The sequence below is a fragment of the Dermacentor albipictus genome, chromosome 1 (assembly GCF_038994185.2).
Source record: "Dermacentor albipictus isolate Rhodes 1998 colony chromosome 1, USDA_Dalb.pri_finalv2, whole genome shotgun sequence".
Lineage (NCBI taxonomy): Eukaryota > Metazoa > Arthropoda > Arachnida > Ixodida > Ixodidae > Dermacentor > Dermacentor albipictus.
The window spans coordinates 187,492,957-187,511,008 of record NC_091821.1 but is presented as its reverse complement, the minus strand read 5'-3'; the positions used below and the strand labels follow the sequence as shown (position 1 = coordinate 187,511,008).

Genomic DNA, 18,052 nt, shown 5'->3' with positions numbered 1-18,052 from the left:
GTAGCTAACACTGTCTCTTAGTCCTAGAATTACTCTGACGTTTAGATAGTCTCCACTGATTTGTTTTTCGAGCAAGTGAATTTGCATGTGATGACAAGGAAGTATTGTTTTTTCACAGGGCAGGAGTGAAATTTCTTGCATATGCTTGCTAGTGTGTGTATAATAGATAAGTTCAGTCATTCCACACATTTTCAGCTGGTTTTCTAGCCAATAAAAACAAATATAGCTTGGAAAAGTTGGTTTATGAATGGTCTATTAATGGAACACTACTTTTTTTCTTGTCTGCATTGGAATAATTATATTCACATGCTGTTGTGCAGCAATCAGTGTGCTGTTATTAGCAAATTGGGCAACGATGTTGCCTTTTCTTTATGGGCATCACAATGTAGTAAAAGATGGATTGTTGGCAAATCAGTTCTGCAGAAATCCGCAAGGTGGAGGAAGATATATCAAAAGCAGAAATTGTCATCCACCTTAGAGTAACACGAAGCTACAAAGGAAACCCATACAGGTTTGTTGGAAAGCTTCGCAGTTGAAGAAAAATTTTTAAACCCTGGGCAAATGCTTTTCTCGGGCAGTCCTTGTAGCACCTGAGCTAACCAGAAGGCTAGCAGTTCTCAGAGTGAAGCTTGGTTAATTAACAGCTCGAAGCACACTAATACTGAATGTGTCAAATGAGTTCTACAGAAATCTACATGGTGGAGGAAGTCTTATTATGAAAGGGAAAAATTGTCATCCAACCTAGAGTTGCACAAAAGCTACAAGGAAGCCCTGGAGGACAAGGACCATATGGGTTTTTGTTTTGAGCAACATTTGGGTGGATGACAATTATTTCTATTAAATATGGATTGTTGTGGCTTACAAATTTGTATGTGTTGTCAAGTTTTCAAGGGGCTGGTTGATTTTTTTTTTTTAATGAATGTTTGCAATTTTTTTGTGTTGCAGGCAACACCCAAGTTACCAATGAAACGAAAAAGCATTAACTGCAGGAAACTGAGGCCACAGTCTGTTGTAGGTCAGTTTAATGACATTTTCTTGTGACATAGTATTTCCTCTACCACTTCAAAATCACAATAGAATTTCCTTGCACGTGTGTGTGAGCATGTTTGCTGACATTGGTTGATGCCACATTTCAGATAGTGTCGAAGGAATTGCAGCAGATGACATCCCTGACCTCTTGCCGAAAGGCTCAGAAAGTAAGTTTTAAAAGGAAAATGCAGGCATTAGTTCAGTCATACTGAGCAGCTTGGTTTGCTTGCAAACCAAAGCTGTTTTTTTTTTTTTTTATGTAAGTAAGCTGGGGAAAATCTACCATGAACAAAGTATTCCATGAAATAGAACAAATTGAATACAAAATTATTCCATAAGGCCATGCTGGTTGTGCTTTCTACTTGTCTATATAGTGAGATGTTAAGCTGTTATCTGTGCATTGTGCCCGTGCAGCACTAACTCTACTTTGCAGGTACATGCTTCTGTGTGGTGAAGGACAGATGCAGCAAGTTCAGTTGAAAAAATAGTTTTTTTAATACCATTTTAGTTAACAAAGAGTTTTGAGCATGTACTTAACCATACTGCATAGTCCACAAGGTTCATGCAACACCAATCTCATAGTCCATACAGTCAAAACATTGTTTACCTATTGTTATTTAGTGTATTATTGGCCATATTTTCAAGTGGCAGGTTTGTTTTTTTAATTAAACATGTTCAATTTTTGTATTGCAAGCAACAGCCAAGCCAACGACAAAACTAAAAAGCATTAACTAGAGAAAATTGAGACTACTATAGTGTACCTTAGCCTTAACTGAAAATTTTATTGAATTGGTCTTTTCAGTGCCAAATATTGTGTGTGTACCTGCAGTCATTATGTTATGCTAAAAATAAGCACATAAGAAGAGTTCAATATAAATTAGGGATGCAATACCCGACTGAAATGTCCAAACCCAACTTGTACAGCCATGTGAACTAGAGAAGTATAAATGAAGCAGTGTCACTGAGATGTAAGAGTGAGGCCTGCACTGTACGGGGTGGTAAAGTATCTCTGTTCTCAAAGGGGCATTGCTTTAGCTGAAGCAAACTGTCTTGATACGAGGTCACATGGAGCTCGTTCTCATGTAACATGCCACACTTGCCAGCTGGAAGCACATGCAGTATACCACATCCTGATGTGCATGCAAAGCATGTGGCAGCTGTGTAGCTGAGGGGCTAGTTAGCATTTACCAAAAGTGAGATCTTGACTGAAAATAAACTCTGCAATCATTTTGTGCATAAAGACGACACTTGCATTTATTTGTGCCATAGTTAGCAGAATTCACTCATTTGTCTTCAATCATAGCATGGCCACTGTACGTTTGGTGCATGTCTGCCGTACGTTTGGTGCATGTTGGCTTGTAAATGCCAAGTGGCACTCCTCATTCATGTTTCTTTTAGTGTGGTAGAAGCTAAGAAAGAGTGAAGACAAAGAAGTTGTACAGAAACTTTCCCATATGAACAGCATGCATATGTTGCTTGCAAAAACATGCCCCATATGTGTTCTTTAAAAAACAAATCTGCCATTAGGTGGTCATCAGCATTCATTAGCCTCATATTTTGATCAGACACTGCTAGATTTGGCCGTCACTCTTATATCATAGCTGCCTCCTGCTCAAAGTTCTTGAGTGTCATTCAGGCTCATGCACAGACTGCTTTGTTTAGCAGCCTAAAGTGAACTTGTTTTGTCCTTGCAAATGCCACTATTAACAGGGAAAAATATGTATATTTATACACAAAATCCAAAATGAGAACAGCTTACTCTATGTATACAGATTTTTCTAAAAGTTGGCATTCACACCATATTTAAAAGTGTTTTGTGACAATTTGTAGAGCTGTTGGGCCTAAAAGTCCATGTACAATGATAACAAGATATCCTAATAAGGCCTGCATGCACATTCACATGTAGCACACTGATCTGTTTGTTGAGTGTAACACATGCATGCTATGTGCTTTTCTCGCTGAGGCTTGTCAGCTGAAGTACAACAATGTGAATGGGAAAAGGGCCACACAAGAATGGCATGTAGACAATTAGACATAGGCACACAGGTCATATATAACCATATCATTTGTTTACAAGGGATCTAAATCCCTGTGGGCATTGACAGACATATATGGCTTTGTAAGCAGCATTGTTGCCCTTTCCAAGAGAAAAAAGAACTAGCACCAAGAAGGGGAAAAGGCACATTTTTTTTTAGTACTGTGTGCCAAAATACAAATGGCATAAATTGGTTATGCACCGAGTACAAGCTTTGCTAATTGAAGTTTATTTGAATTCATTAGTGCAAATTAAAAATTTTTAAGAACACCAGCGTGTCAAGCCATAGTCCATGTTTGTATGAGAGCAGTAGGATGAACAATCAGCATTTATTTCACTCATTTGGCCCGAATTGGTCGTGCCAGTTGATGCTTTTAAGCGTCTACATTGAGTGGTCACTGAGAAGATGTATCAAAAAAGAGCCAGCTCGGATGAAAGAAAAAAAGAAGTAAAATATAAAAATATAAAAAATAAGAATGGGCGTGTTCAATCTTGCAGCTTCAAATAACATGACAGTGAAAAGTTGAAGGAATTGGGAATGAATCCGCTTGTGACAATTTTCTCTGCTCTCTATGAAAGCCCAACAACTCTTGAAATGCAGCTTAAAATGTGCCGAAATTCTTTGCTTTTGTTTCTATATAACCTGCGAACATGCGCCTAATTTTGTGCTACTTAGTCCGCATTGGTATCAGCCTAATTTAGCATGTAAGGTAAGTTCAGCAGCCAGACGACCAAGCCTTGTATGAAAGCAAACTTCTTGGTGGAAAGGGGCACGGTTTTTCAAACACCAAGGGTGCAACTTGGACTATCAAATAGGAATGTGGGTGATTGTGTAAAGGAGACCAACTGCAACAAGAATGGTTTTCTTGGTTGTGTAGGTCCAATGATCCCAATCTGCTGCAGCAGTGCCCATCCATGTAGTCTCACTATGCAAACAAGCCAACAGCATGTTTCATGCTTAAGCCCTGTGTGCTGAACATCATGTTCCTGGTATAACATAGTATAACACAGAGCAATGGGCGATCCTTTACCATGATACATGCTTGAGCAGGACTCCAGGCTTTTGCAGAGCCCTTGGGTGATGGGTAATCTCCTGTGGGCATTACCATGATGCCTACATGCTTTGCACTATGCTACAAGGTGCTATTCTAAATAAGTGTTGGTGCATTACACATCCTTGGTAGTGTGGTTGTAATCAGCTCTTTCTTTAATGCGAAGGCATTATATGCCCATTTGCGTGAAAATCCGCCGTTGTAGTCGGCGGCGTGACTGAATGATGGTACCAAAAACGACCGATGGCAAAGAGTAAAACCACATCAAAAATACTCAAATTGACAACAAATTTCTCAGAGAGGTTCTTGTAAACAAAGTAAGTTAATGCCTTTGAAAAGAATATTGGGTAAATTTCGATCTGCGTGGGAATCGAACCCGGGCCTCCGGGGTGTGAAACAAGCATGCTTCCCCGATGCCACAGCAGCTCCACGGTTCTGGTTGACTAAATGTATGCCTAGCATGTGCATCGTTGCGCACATCACGTCGCAGCCATCTGGCTGACTAAATGGCTAGTCTATAGTGTGTGCGTCATTGGGCACGCGACGGCACAGCCATCGGGTAAAAGGTGGCGCCACGTCATGAGTGTATAAATTGAGTGTGTAAAATAAAAAGCAATAATGTCCTATTGAATGCCGCTGAGCAGTCCTTCAAGTTATGAACTCCTCATGGGCAAGCAAGCACGTTCAGACGCTTGCCGCGTTTGAATTTGGCTGTACCAAGGCACAATTAAAATTCAGGCAAGAGCTTGCACAGGCAAGGAATGCATTGAAAAATACATTTCATCGAAGCGACTATAATGCTTTCGCATTCCCACATATAAACAGTCTTTAGACTCTCTGCCAAATTTTTTTTTAGATAGAATTGAAGGGGCCCTTCCTCACGCTCACATCCCCCATGAATTTGTGGTTGTGTTATATTCTTGCAAATGCAGAATTTCTATGACAGCAAATTGATCAGCTATCTCACACTGAAGGAAAACAGTAGAAGGGGCCTGCTACATGGGCTGTGCTGCAAGAGTCCTGCATGCATGTGGCACAAAAAGCATGGAAAATTGTAGACTGTGTTTCCATGGGCCTTCTCTAAGCAGTGATCATGTGAGCAGTGCACCACTACTTCATTTTGGTTAGGTGCTGGCACAGCTTTTGCCTCGCCGAATTGTCATCATTTATGCAGTCCTGTGCTCCTGAGCTTATTGCTTGACAACAAATGCACCGAGTGACATCTGGTGCATGACGAAGTGCCTTTGTGTTAACAGGCATTTGATGCTATTAGTAACGCACATGTTGGCGGGGAGAGACAGATGGTATGAATTATTCATTTCTCTGAATTAACAAGGGTCAAATGAACAAGCTCTTCAGTGGTTTGCTAGTCCATATTTTATTGTTGGCAACATAGCTATAATCCTCCAACATGTTGAAGAAACTTGATCAGTGCATCTGCTTATCATCATTCAGCATTCAATTAATACTTGTAAATTTGGTATTCCCACACCCCTAGTTCTATTGATTTTGAATTTTTCAGGTGAGATATTAGAAGGTGACTGTAGTTTCAAGTGGATTTAATTTGTGCTTTTGGATTTAGTGAAGGCAGGGCAAACAGAAAATTTTTGTCATAGTATCTCTGCTTTTGTGGTGGCCAATGCATTATTTCGTTCTTGTGTCACTTCATTTTCTTGTGTAAGCTTTCTTTTTCTATTGACCGTTCTTAAAGCGAAGCTTTCTTTGCCTCTTCCTTTGACTTTCTCACTGCTGCTGCTGCTGCTGCTGCTGCTGTCTGGCACACCGCATCGAGGGGTGGCTCAGAGTGTGTATATACATGACAGGAGCGAGGCAGTGAAGAAAGGCGACACAAGAAACTCATTTGTACCCCACCGCGTCTAATGTGCCCAGTGCCCTCTGGAGCTCCCTAGGCATCGCCACATACAGCTGTAATTATCTGTGACCCCTCTCAAAAGCTTTGCAGAAACTTCAGTGCCTACCTTTCTACTAACGTGCGAGTCCAGAGGCGACAGAAGAACTGTAGAGATGAAGGGAGAAAAGAGGTAATTCCCATACAAGGGGGCGGAGGATAGGGAAAAGGTGACGTGAGAAGGCAAGGAAAAGGAAACTGTACTACTCTAACATGACGGCGGTTGCGGGGAAACTGGATAAACTTAAGTTCAAGGTATGGTACAGTACGTTTCTGATATTTCTGAAAAATAAATACCATACAAATATGTCAAGCAGATAACTTATGCAGGGCATGCAGTAGCAGAGCATTAATTAAAGTGCACCGCAAGGTCCAGGCAATACTACGGAAGAGTCGCATGTCACGTCAACGCTTCTGTGCCTGCCGCAGTAGCTTTGCGGCTATGACCTTGCTTGAAGTCGTGGATTTGATCCCGACCACAGCAGCCGCATTTTGATGGGTGAAATAGAAAACGCACGTGCACTTAGATTTTGGGACACCATGGTGTCAAAATTAATCCAGAGTCTGCCACTATGGTGTGACTCATAATGGAATTGTTGTTTTGGCACGTACAGCCCCTTAATCCATGTTTATTACTTCTGCCACGATGCAGTGTGCCATGTGAGGCAATGACAGTGCTCAACCTTCTCAGAGGTTATGAAATATGGCACACAACAACATCTTAAGCAAACACCTCTCCCTGTGTGTTCTGTGTACTACGCAAACAAAAAGGAGCGGTGCACGCAAGGTAACATTTAACACCAACCCACCACTCTTGTGTTAGACTAAATATTGAAAAAATTTGGCTTAGGCTGTCAACATCACCGCTAATTATTGTCAGTCAAAGCAGCCAGCACAGAAAGGTTCGCTTACATCGATTCCCACAGTGCATGGGATCTGCATAATTTTTCATTTGTATATGTTCCTGGTGACCATTGGTGAGCATTTACTGCACAGCAGACAGCCTGCCAAACTTGTCTCCAACATCCGAAAAGCTGGAGCACCTGGGAAAGGCCCGACCCAAGCGGCCTAAGACACATGCACCCACACGTCCGTGCCTGCAAGCGCCCGAGAGCCGGGAGCCACCTCTTGCAGAGGGGCTGGACTGCTTTTTCAAGCGGCATCCGTCTACCTCAACACCCACGCTCTCTCCTGATTCGGAAGATGCAGGGTGAGAAATGAAAAACCATCTATGAAAGCACTGGGAGCCATGTAATTCCTGCATGGTTAACATGGCCGTCCACCTGCCATATTTCTTGCTTGCTTTGTTGGGTTGAGTTGGGTCGACTTATCTTGCTCTGTGTTTCATATTCTTGTTGCATTTTAGGTCCGGCCAACATCATACTTTTCCCAAACATGTTTCTGATGGCCCTATTTAACAGTTGCACTCTGTAAAAGCAAAACAAACATTGTTTTTTGGAGCAAGATGAACCAGGCTAGCATGTGAATAGCAGCATAACTTCATAATTTCACTTGTGATTGCATCAGAAATGAAAAGGTGCTTAAAGTATGTTTGCGTAAAATGTGTTAGCAGCAGCATGCAGATTTCACTTTTTCTTGTGGTTTACTTTTCTTGTTCAAAACCTTTGTATTTGTTATGCTCAGGCTGAAGAGTGACAGCAGCACATCTGCAAGCAGTTCCATTCTGATTACTGAATCAAAGCCACTGGAAAAGTCTCCTTCAGACAACAAAGAAACTGAAAAGCGCAGCTTCATGAAGGGCATCAGCAGTTTGTTCAGCCGAGCTTCGTCATCTTCATCGGAGTCGGTGGTTGTGCAGAAATCAAAGCAGGAATCAAAAGACACTGGCAGCAACGTCATGTCTTCTTCCATCTCAGCTTACTCATCTGTCAAATCAAGGCATGATGTAGATGTCCATGATAAGGAAAATGGAGGTCAGTAGCTATTTAAATCTTGTTCACATCATGGTTGTTGTTTGTAGTCATAATTCTGAGGCTAGCTTAAAATATAACGTCCCAAAATTGCACTTAATGTTTATTGTGTTTCCGTGCTTGGAAAAATTATATTATCTGTCTCTTCTTCATAACTTTTCTAAAGCTTATTCCTAAGTTTATTGTGATGCCTCCTTTATGAGTTAACCAAGGAAGACTAATTAGTCACTTGTAAGCCTAATATTGAATGTAGCAAAACACCCATGACGATTATAACATTAAGAGAGTTCCTTTACAGTGAAGCTGTTAAGGCGAGTTCTCCAACAGCTTTTCTTTCTTTCTTTTTTTTTTTGTGTGTGTGTGGCAGCCGTGAAAGCTGACATTGATGAAGGTTGGCATGCAGTGGTGAGGTTGGTATCAAATGTCCATCAAAGAACAGCAACACACCCTACGTAGAAGCCTCAAATTTGCTGTAAAATGTACTTATAAATTGTTATAAAATCAAGGTTACCTTGCATATACTAGACTCGAATAGATAACTTCTTTGTGCGGTTTATTTTAGCTAGTAATTCGTTAACATTTCTCACAACTTGTTTCACCATCTCCACGTTGGAAGTCAGCTGGGAGTAGCCTTAATTGACAAACATGTTGTGTTTCTTTTATGACTCTAAAAGCAAAAAGCAGGTCTCTGCGAAAACCTCGCATTTAGTAGTGAAGACTTTGCAAAGCTTTTTTGAAGCTTGCAGAGGCTGCCGAAGCGTGTGAGAACTCCCTTGTATAGCTTCGCTGTCTTTGACGTAGGAGTTGCCCAGATGAGCGAAGTATTTTTGTCATTATTGCATTACTTCATGGTGTGCTTGTCTTCTCACATTTTTTATTTTATGCAGAAATGGTCACTGAAGTCAGAGTACCTGAAACCACAAAGATTTCTGGCATGGAAAAATTTGGTGTGGGGCCTGGATCAGTGATATTGGCTGAAATGAAGGCATTGCAAGGAAAGCGCACATCTGGTGGAGCTCCAACAAAAGGAAGTGTAAGTCTCATATGCGCCTTCTTTATCATACGTGCTCCTCGCTTTTCACTATGTATTAGACTGCTGTACATTTTTACATTGGTTTATTATCTTGCATATACGAGCGTATAGAATTTCAAATGTTCAAAAAGCCATTGTGTTAGGTTTTTGTGGTAATGTTTCTATATAGCTTTTAATGCAAAATTGATGCAACATTTTAGTGTGCCAGTGTTCAGGAAAGGAAAACAAATGAAAAGACTAGTAATCAAATTAATTCACATGAATAGAGAGTGTGAACCTTCTGTTCACACATTGAACTGACTACAGGACCACATGGCAAAGAAATACAATACAGTCAACTTCTGTTAATTCGAAGTTGACCGGACCAACGAAAATGATCAAATTATCTGGCGGGTCAAATTAAACAAATTGGATAAAAAATTCCAAAACACGCACTGATTCATTTGGCAGCATTTGCCAGGGTCTAACACGACCCAGAATCAAACGCGCGCCCATTGTCTATGTGTACAAAGTAGAAAACTAACATTTAAATCACGTTAAAGCTCATAAACAAAGTAAAAATCTAGCACGCTGATGTTTTTAGCAAGTAAAATGTGTTGCACAATGACGACCAGTTTTTTTTAGGTCAGCTTCGCTGCAGTGCACTTGTGTTATACGGCAAAACATACGAACGCTGCAAAGGTAGTTCTTTTTTTTCATATTTGATTTGAATTGAATTTAAATTGAATTTATTTCCATTTGGAGTGGGGGAAAGTTCAAACTAAAAGTGAAAATTACTTCACTTCACGGAGGTTTGGAACCAACATACAACACATACAGTAGGAGAAACCAGTTATACACCTTCTAACATTTCAAACTTTATGTGAGCACAAGAAGCATTAAAAACGTAAACAGCATACATTTCACTGTCAAAATATAAAAATTTCAGGCTTTCTGAACTATTGTTTCACACATTCTCTGTTGGAAACAGAAAATACAAGGAATTGCAGGGATACACACATAAAATGCATATAAGGAAAAGCACATCCACACAGAATTGATGGTATCATGAATACATCACAAGGATCAAGCGCAGTGTGTTTTTGCTGACAGTTGTGATATCATTCTCTTTTTCATGAAAAAAATTTAGAAGTACAGGTATGTTCTTTTGAAGCATTTGTTTGCCACATTTCGTTGGACAAAGCAGGACCTTCCAATACTCTTTGATGCTTGTGTTGTTATCACACTTGAAGAGTAGGACATCGATATGCGACATTATGTCTTCCCTAGCATTCATGCTATGTTTACATCGTATGGCCATATTATAGGAAGAATGATAACAGGTATTATATTAAACTGCCTGAAAAGTTGCTCTGTATGTGCATTGAAAGGCATGCCAGCTCTGTGTCTAAGGGCTTTTTTCTGAAGTACACTCAATTGATGTAAATTAGATGATGCAGTTTTGCCCCATATAAGAAAGCAGTAGTTTAAGCTGGGCAAAAATAGCGAGTTGTAAATCAGTCATTTGATATTGGGTGGTATAAAAAACTTAATCTAGCCAAAATGTTGACAGTCCTCAAAAGTTTGTTGATAATACGTTTAACATACATGTCCTAAAACATATGCCTGTGGAAGTTTACACCGAGTGTTTTTGAGGAGTCAACAACCTCTAGAGGTGTTTTGTCAAGCATACGATGTTCTGTGAGAACTACCTGCGACTGTTTAGGACTAAAAAGGATTGCTTTATACTTGCTTGTATTGATTTTCAATGAATTTATATTACTCCATGTCAGCAGGCCTTGGAGGAAATTATTGGTGTATAACTGAAGTGCTGTAATGTTGGACTTGCAAACTAGAAGTGTCATGTCGTCCGCTTAGATTATATAAGTTGGTGTTTTGCTTATGTTAGCGACATCATTAACATATAAATCAAACAAGAGCAGTCCAAGAATGCTTTCTTGAGGAACACCAGCATTTATCGATTTCAGAGGGGATAGGTTGTCATTGATAGAAACGCAGCGTTTCCTATATTTGAAATATGATCTTAAAAGTTTTAAGGGTACTCCTCTTACCCACAAAGTTCAAGTTTTCATAGTAACGTGTCGTGGTTCAATCTGTCGGATGCTTTTGAAGGTCTACACATATTCCAATATCAAACTGTTTTTCCTCAAATGCTTTTAGAATAATTTTTTGTTTTAGCAGAGCATGCTCCTTCGATCGACCTTCGTGAAAACAAAAGTGTTGTTCATTTATTCATCAAATTGAATTTATCTACAAAAGAAGAAATCCTTGAATGTAACTGTTTCTCCAAACCTTTAGAGAACACCGGTAGAAGAGAAATTGGTCGCTAATTGGCCAAGTTATTCTTATCTCCGTGCTTAAAAATTACAATAGCTTTTGAAATTTGCATATTTTGTAGAAAAGTTCCGGTTGAGAGGGCTAGGTTGTACACCCGTGAGCAAAAGTATACGGACCACGGGAGTGCGTGCCAAACTGCATCGACGCGCCGTCTATTGACGCGGTGCCTGCTGTCGAGAGCACCGCTAGAGCAGCGGTGTGCATGCGCGCCCCATCATATCTGCTGGCCTGACATGTAGCTTTGCCTGACGTGGTTAGGATGCTCGTAGACTAAACGTCCACTGGGTGTCATTTTCTCTGCTCCGTCGCATCTGGGCCATTGTTTTATGCAGCAGCTGCAGCTGGGCTGGCATGCGCGTCCGCCGTGCTTCACTTTCATTCTTTCTTTGGGGGATTATCGCGCGCTGCACTGCCATCTCTAACGCCTTTAGATGACTCGCACAAAATGGCTTTCTGCGGCGTTGTATTATCTCGAACTGTTCCAATGTTTGCTGCCGCAGGTAGAAGCAAGGTTTTGCAATCGGTGTCCGCCGTTGCGTTGAGAAGTAGAACTGAGTTGCAGGTGCTACTATGCTCCTCAAGGAGCAGGATGGTAAAAGGAGAAATTAGTGGCACCGTACTGCCTTTATTTCTTCAAACCCTTCAACGAAGCTTAAACAAGAAATGCGTGCAAGGGTGCCACAACAGACAGCTGCGGGAACGCTGACACATGCACAAGAATATAAAATCAGGTGCAGCTGTTCAGTGCACGCTGCCATGAAGTTCCAATTACAGTTGCTCCCTTTTGAATCGGGTCAAGGTGCCTAACCTGAATCACTAGTCACTAGACTGTCCGCACGAGGCATCTTGTGTGTATTCGCGGGCTTCTTTCACACTGGGAAAAACACTTTTATATAGCACCTATTGAGCAACAGAAACCTGTATCGGGAATTTTTCATTTGCCCTACAGTTTTCTCATTTACACTTTTTATCTAATTGTAATATTTCAGAAGTTGAATTAGGACTAATTATGTAATTAGGCGGAATAAAAAAAAAATTATCTGAGCATCTCCAAGCGGTGGCAAATAACGTTACTCTGGTTCTGTCCAGCTATGTGGCATTTGCATATATTTAGTTTGGCTAAAGTTACACGGGGCAACCTGTGTGTGTTTATATATATAGTGTTCATTATGCAAAAAAAGGTATATTGTAATTGGAACACTGAGCATGAACTACTTCAATCAGTGTTTACTGACGAAAGTCACGGTAAGTGTTCACTGGTGGTGAGCGTAAAAGGCTAGGAAAAAAAATTGCACCATAGCTTAGATTCTTGGTAGTGCAACACGCTGCTATCTCGAAAGGTGCAGCCTTCAGGTCGTCTCAACTTGCGGCGCAACTGGCAGTTTCCATAAATCCGCGAGAATGGCACGCGACAAAACAAAGGTGCTGCCGGACATAAATGCAGAATCGACCTATTCTCTTCTCCCTTATGGCCGAGATGGCAAGACACCATTAGAGAAAAAAAGGGATGTGGTGGGGGGAGTACCGTATTTACTCGATTGTAACGTGCACCCGTTTTCCGTGACCCAAAAATAAAAAAAAGAGAGTACAATACCGTGCATCTCGTGCTTTCATATAGAAGTACTATTTTCTGTCATTTGGAAAAAACAGATTTATTCCCAATACACTAAAGTTGCGATCAATAAAAACACAAATGGAAGCGGCCTACCTTGTCGCCAAGATTTTCACTGCGCCGGTACAAGTCATGTGGGCAATAGATATCACTCGTCGTCGCTGTCGGACAACTCCTTATCGCTATCAGCAGACCAAAGCATTTCATCCTCGGTGCCGTCTATGGCAGATGGGATCATGCACCATGCATCTTTCACCAATCCAGCAAAGTCCTGCAACGAGGCACGCTTCATTTTATTGGTAGGCATGAATTCGGGGCAGCCATTGACAAGCCATTCGGTGTAGAGTGCCCGAATTCTCTTTCACTGGCTTGTTCAAACAAACATCGAGCGGCTGGAGCTGCATGTCATGCTGCGGGTATGACGACAAGGTTGGTGTTGCATGCAGCCAGTTTGTCCTTGATGCGCTGGTCAAGGTGGCCTCTGAATGCCTCGAGCACAAACATCCCGTGCAGACCAAAACTGCCACCGGGTCTCTTCCACCAAACGTTATCAGTCCAGTCGGCGACCAAGTGCGTGGTCATCCAACCTTTTTCATTTGCGCGCACAATCATGTCACTCGGAAGCACGATTCCTTTCGGGAGCGTCTTTCATCTGAAGATAAAATATGGGGGAAGCTTGTGCCCATCCGCAGTTCAACAAAGCATTGCGGTGTCTCTAGTTTTTTCGTGGCCGGAAGACAAAACACGCACTTGCTTCGCCCTCTTCTTTTTAACTGTTGTGGTGGCAGGCATGTCAAAGTAGAGTGGCGGCTCATCAGCATTTCCAGTCTGTCCGAAGTGGTAGCCGTTTCTATGGCACAAGTTCAAAAAGTATCGCTGAAAACTGCAATTTCTCTTCATATTCTTCGGGCAATTTTTGGCATATCCCTGTCCGCCTTCGAAGAGAAAAACCTTTTCTGTTTATAGAATTAATAGCCAGCACCTGCTCGCTTTGAAGTCACTCCGCATTAACCCTTTCTGTAGGGCTAACTACATCGGCTGTACTTTGAGCAGGTCGGTCATCACAGGCTGCTGTGCCACTCGCTGCTCTTGCACGTATTCCGCGAGCAGCTCTTCTATTTCGCCGAAACGGCCCTGCTTCAGTCCACTGAAACACTTCCTTGTTGCTTTGCCGGCAAAAATAATCTTCTTTTTACCCCAGTCCCGCACGCAAGTTTCGGGAACTCCGAACGCCCATGATGTGGCCCGATTTCCGTCCATTTCCGCGCACATGATAACTTTCCTTTTAAATGTGGCATCATGGTGGACTCTACGTGTCTTCACAGTCGGCGCTTCCATGCTGATGGAATAGACACAGAAAACGGGAAGACAGGCGGTAGACTAGGTTAAACCAGCGCCTGGTTACACGTACAACATGGAGGTATGCACATGGAGGAAGCTACGGCAGTTAGGCTAGAAGTGCGTACAAGGCAGCCATTTTTTTAATGCAGATGGTGATATGGTAACGCGGATTTAGGGTCATATTCGATTCTAACGTGCATGCAATTTTTGGACCCGTTTAAGCGGAAAAAAGGTGTGCGTTAGATTCGAGTAAATGCTGCAGGTAGATGGGCAGGCGGTGACAATTGGGACAGGATCATGCAGCCACTGTGTCCTACGTCCCAGATGCCACACTTGCGTTCCGATTTCAATGTTCTCCTCGGAGAAGGTGCTGTTTCGTGTTTTCCACGACTTACTGACAAAAGTTAGTACACGTAACAAGGCTTTCAGATGCCTGGCTAAGTGAGTGCCTGAAAAACAAGGTTTTCTGAAGTTTTTCAGATGAAATGAGAAATAACAATAAATATTTACCTCATTGAGGAATAAGAAAAATGATTGAATGTAACTGGAGCCTCAAATTTCTGAACAATTGCCTGTGGTTGGCAACATTTGTTGCCGCTTGCATGGGTCACGAAGTGACAGGCAGTTTCATACATGAGTGTAGCGCAACCGCAGACACAGGACGGAATAAAAGAACATGGGTGTTGTCAGTACCGTCATGAATTGTTACAACCAGCTTGTATTTCAATTACTGAAGATCTCACAATCTTGATTTCATCATGTGACTTCTATTCTGGAGTGCTGCCGTCTGCGATTCGTCCGTGGCTCGTACAGACAGAAATCTTGGCTGACTATCACATCATTATTGTGGTGCCCGAGCACTGCATATAATGATGACAAACGATGCAACGGCTCTGTCCACATGCTTCAACATACCGACGAGTGCCCAAAACCATTCGGCTGGCTCGTGGGACAATAGAAAACACAAGTCCTTCGAAAGGGCAGAAGGCAACGTCACGTGCACACGAGAAGGGAAGCAGACCATTGACGAAGAGTAGGGGCGCTTTTTGGCGGCGTCCACTTACCCCGACCTTTCTGTGGATAGCTTCTGCTCATCTTCCTTGAGTTTTTAGTGTATTCTTCATGATGAGGAATTGTTATTGTGGGGTGAGGGGACATCCCTCGCTGCCATTCATGTAACTGTATCGCACAAATTGGGCATTGAACTATTCCACGGCAGGCAGAGGCTATCATCAGTCGGCGTTCCTGGAAGTGGTCTCTTTCTCATGTGCTAGCTCAGATCAACGCTGCTTAGCTTCAACTATTGCAGGAGCCGGCACTCTTGCACCATAACATGGCTGATGTCACCCTAATCCCCGTTCATGTTCATGCAGTTTGCAAACAGGTCAATTTAAAAAAAGGAAAAAAAAAAAATCGGAGCCCCGTAGATAAACATCTGTTTCGGAATGCATTAGGCTCATAGTGTTTTAGTTTGCAATATGAAAGCCTTTCCGTTGCACATCTATATAGAAAGCACCCATTTTGGTGCACTTCAAGGCACACATAAGGGCTCTGCATATTGTTAGCACAGAAGTAATGGAAAAGCGCTTGGCTTCTGAATGCAGGGAAATAGGCATCAGATCACGCGAAACATGCGCAACACCCATGGTATACAGTAAAAGCTCGTTAATTCGGAAATTCGGATGATTCGAATAGCTCTATTGGTCCTGGCCAAAGTGCATGTTAGTCTATGAGGCAAAACCTTCGTTAATTCGGCATAATTTGGCCCCGCACTGCTAAATTTGGCCAAATACTGATGGCGTCCGCTACAGGAAAGTGTGGTAAAGCAGCGCTGGCACTACTGGAGTGAAAGTGAAACCTGAGAAGCATCTCCATCGTCATCAATTAGTGGGGGCAATCACAGCGTCACTGAACGTCGGTGTCTTCTTTCTTGACTCCACTGCGCCTTCAACGCCATTTTCCCTTGTGTTGTCGAGTTGGCATCATCTCGTCTTGCGGAGTTTTCTTTTGTCGTTGTGACCGTGTTTTGCATGCCACCACCATCGTGTCCTACAATGATGGCAACGCCGGCAAAGCGGCAGAAGTACGAAGCCAAGAACTTGGCGACTAAGCTGGAAATTTTGCAGGCTTTGAAGAACGGTGAATCGCGACAGCATGTTATGACCAAGTACAATGTGAAGCGCAGCACGTTGGGAACGTGCGTGAAAAATGAACAACAGATTCTTCAAGCCTTTGAAAGCGAGAAGTTTCATGCATCAAGAAAGCAGTAGCTAACCGCAGCTTATCCCCAGCTCGAAGAAGCTTTGCTCCAGTGGGTTACTGACTGTTGCAACGCGCATCTGCCTTTGAGCGGACCTCTCGTCATGGCACAAGGCGAGAAGTACCCTGCAATGATGAACATTGAATTGTTCAGAGCTTCAGAAGGGTGGTTCGCGAGGTTTCGGGAGAAACACGAACTCGTCTTTAGAAGTGTGTGCGGCGAAAAGGCCAGCGTTGACGAAAGTGTGACCACCCAGTCGAAAAATGTGAAGCTGCTTGAGCACACCACTGCATATGAACCAAGTGACGTGTTTAATGCAGACGAAACTGCTCCATTTTTCAGAGCTCTGCCCTACAAGACGGTGACTTTCAAAGGGAACCCGTGCACTGATGGCAAGAAGTGCAAGCAAAGGATAACTGTGCTTCTTGCCGCCAGTATGACTGGCACGGAGCGCTTGCCACTTGTCATCGGGAAGGCACATAAGCCGCATTGTTTTAAAAACATCAAAAGCCTTCCTGTCGAGTACAGAGCAAACAGAAAGGCTTGGATGACCTCGGACATTTTTCGAGGCTGGCTGCAGCAATTAGATTGGCACTTCATGCCTAAAGATCGCAAGATAATTATGGTTGTTGACAACTGCCGTGCACATAACTGTGCAGTCGAACTGAAGAGTGTCAAGGTAGTTTTTTTGCCGCTCAACACTACACATGCCCCTCAGCCGATCGACCCGCGATGGACCTGCGTGAAGTCAAAGTACCGAAAGCACCTGCTACACCGAATGATCTTATGCTCAGAAGTTGGAAAGCTGTATGAAGTGGACTTACTCAGCGCAGTGCACATCATCGCCCACGTGTGGAAAAATACACCTCCGCAAGTCATCGCCAACTGTTTTCAGCACAGTGGTTTTGTGAGGCCTGAGCATGCGGCAGTAAGGCGACGAGGTGTCAGCCAAGTCCACCGATGATGACTGCCTGACCTTTGATGCTGTCCTTCCCACAGACGTGACCCTTCAGGACTACATCGCGACTGATGATTGTGTTGCCACGACTGGTCTCCTGGCTGATGAAGAAATTATTAATGATGTCACGGGTGCCCGGGAAGACCATGATTCAGACGGAAGAGTCATGCGAGGAGGTGCAGCCGCGACTTCATCGCACCTCACAAGAAGTCACGAAGGCGCTTTTGATATTGGAGGACGTTTGCCTGAGTACTTCCGACAGTTTGCAGGCTGTTGGCCACTTGGAAGAGTTAACAAAAATTGTGGTGTCAGCCGGAATCTGCGCGAAAAAGCAGACGACTATTGCACAACACTTCAGTAAATAAAGGTATGCTTCTCCAACTTGATTTTAATGTTGTTTTTCCTGTTCATTCGTTAATTCAGCATTCGGATAATTCGGACATTTTTCCCGATCCCGTGAGATCCGAATTAATGAGCTTTTACTGTATTACAGACGAAACAAAACTGGTGTCAATTGTGTAAACAACTCTAATTTCTATACACATACACGTGTTC

At 42.6% G+C, this 18,052-nt stretch overlaps 1 protein-coding gene across 6 annotated transcripts in view; it reads left to right on the top strand.

Annotated features, from left to right (window-relative positions):
• Positions 1-18,052, top strand: part of LRR (Leucine-rich repeat) — a 222,823-nt gene that overhangs the window by 181,118 nt on the left and 23,653 nt on the right. For 5 of the 6 annotated variants that reach the window (XM_070530645.1, XM_070530643.1, XM_070530642.1 and 2 more), the window contains 5 exons: positions 946-1,015; positions 1,137-1,196; positions 7,022-7,235; positions 7,670-7,959; positions 8,844-8,989. In XM_070530645.1, the coding sequence (XP_070386746.1) occupies positions 946-1,015; positions 1,137-1,196; positions 7,022-7,235; positions 7,670-7,959; positions 8,844-8,989 (780 nt within the window). The remainder of the gene's footprint in view (positions 1-945; positions 1,016-1,136; positions 1,197-7,021; positions 7,236-7,669; positions 7,960-8,843; positions 8,990-18,052) is intronic. The other variant, XM_070530641.1, reaches the window with a different exon arrangement.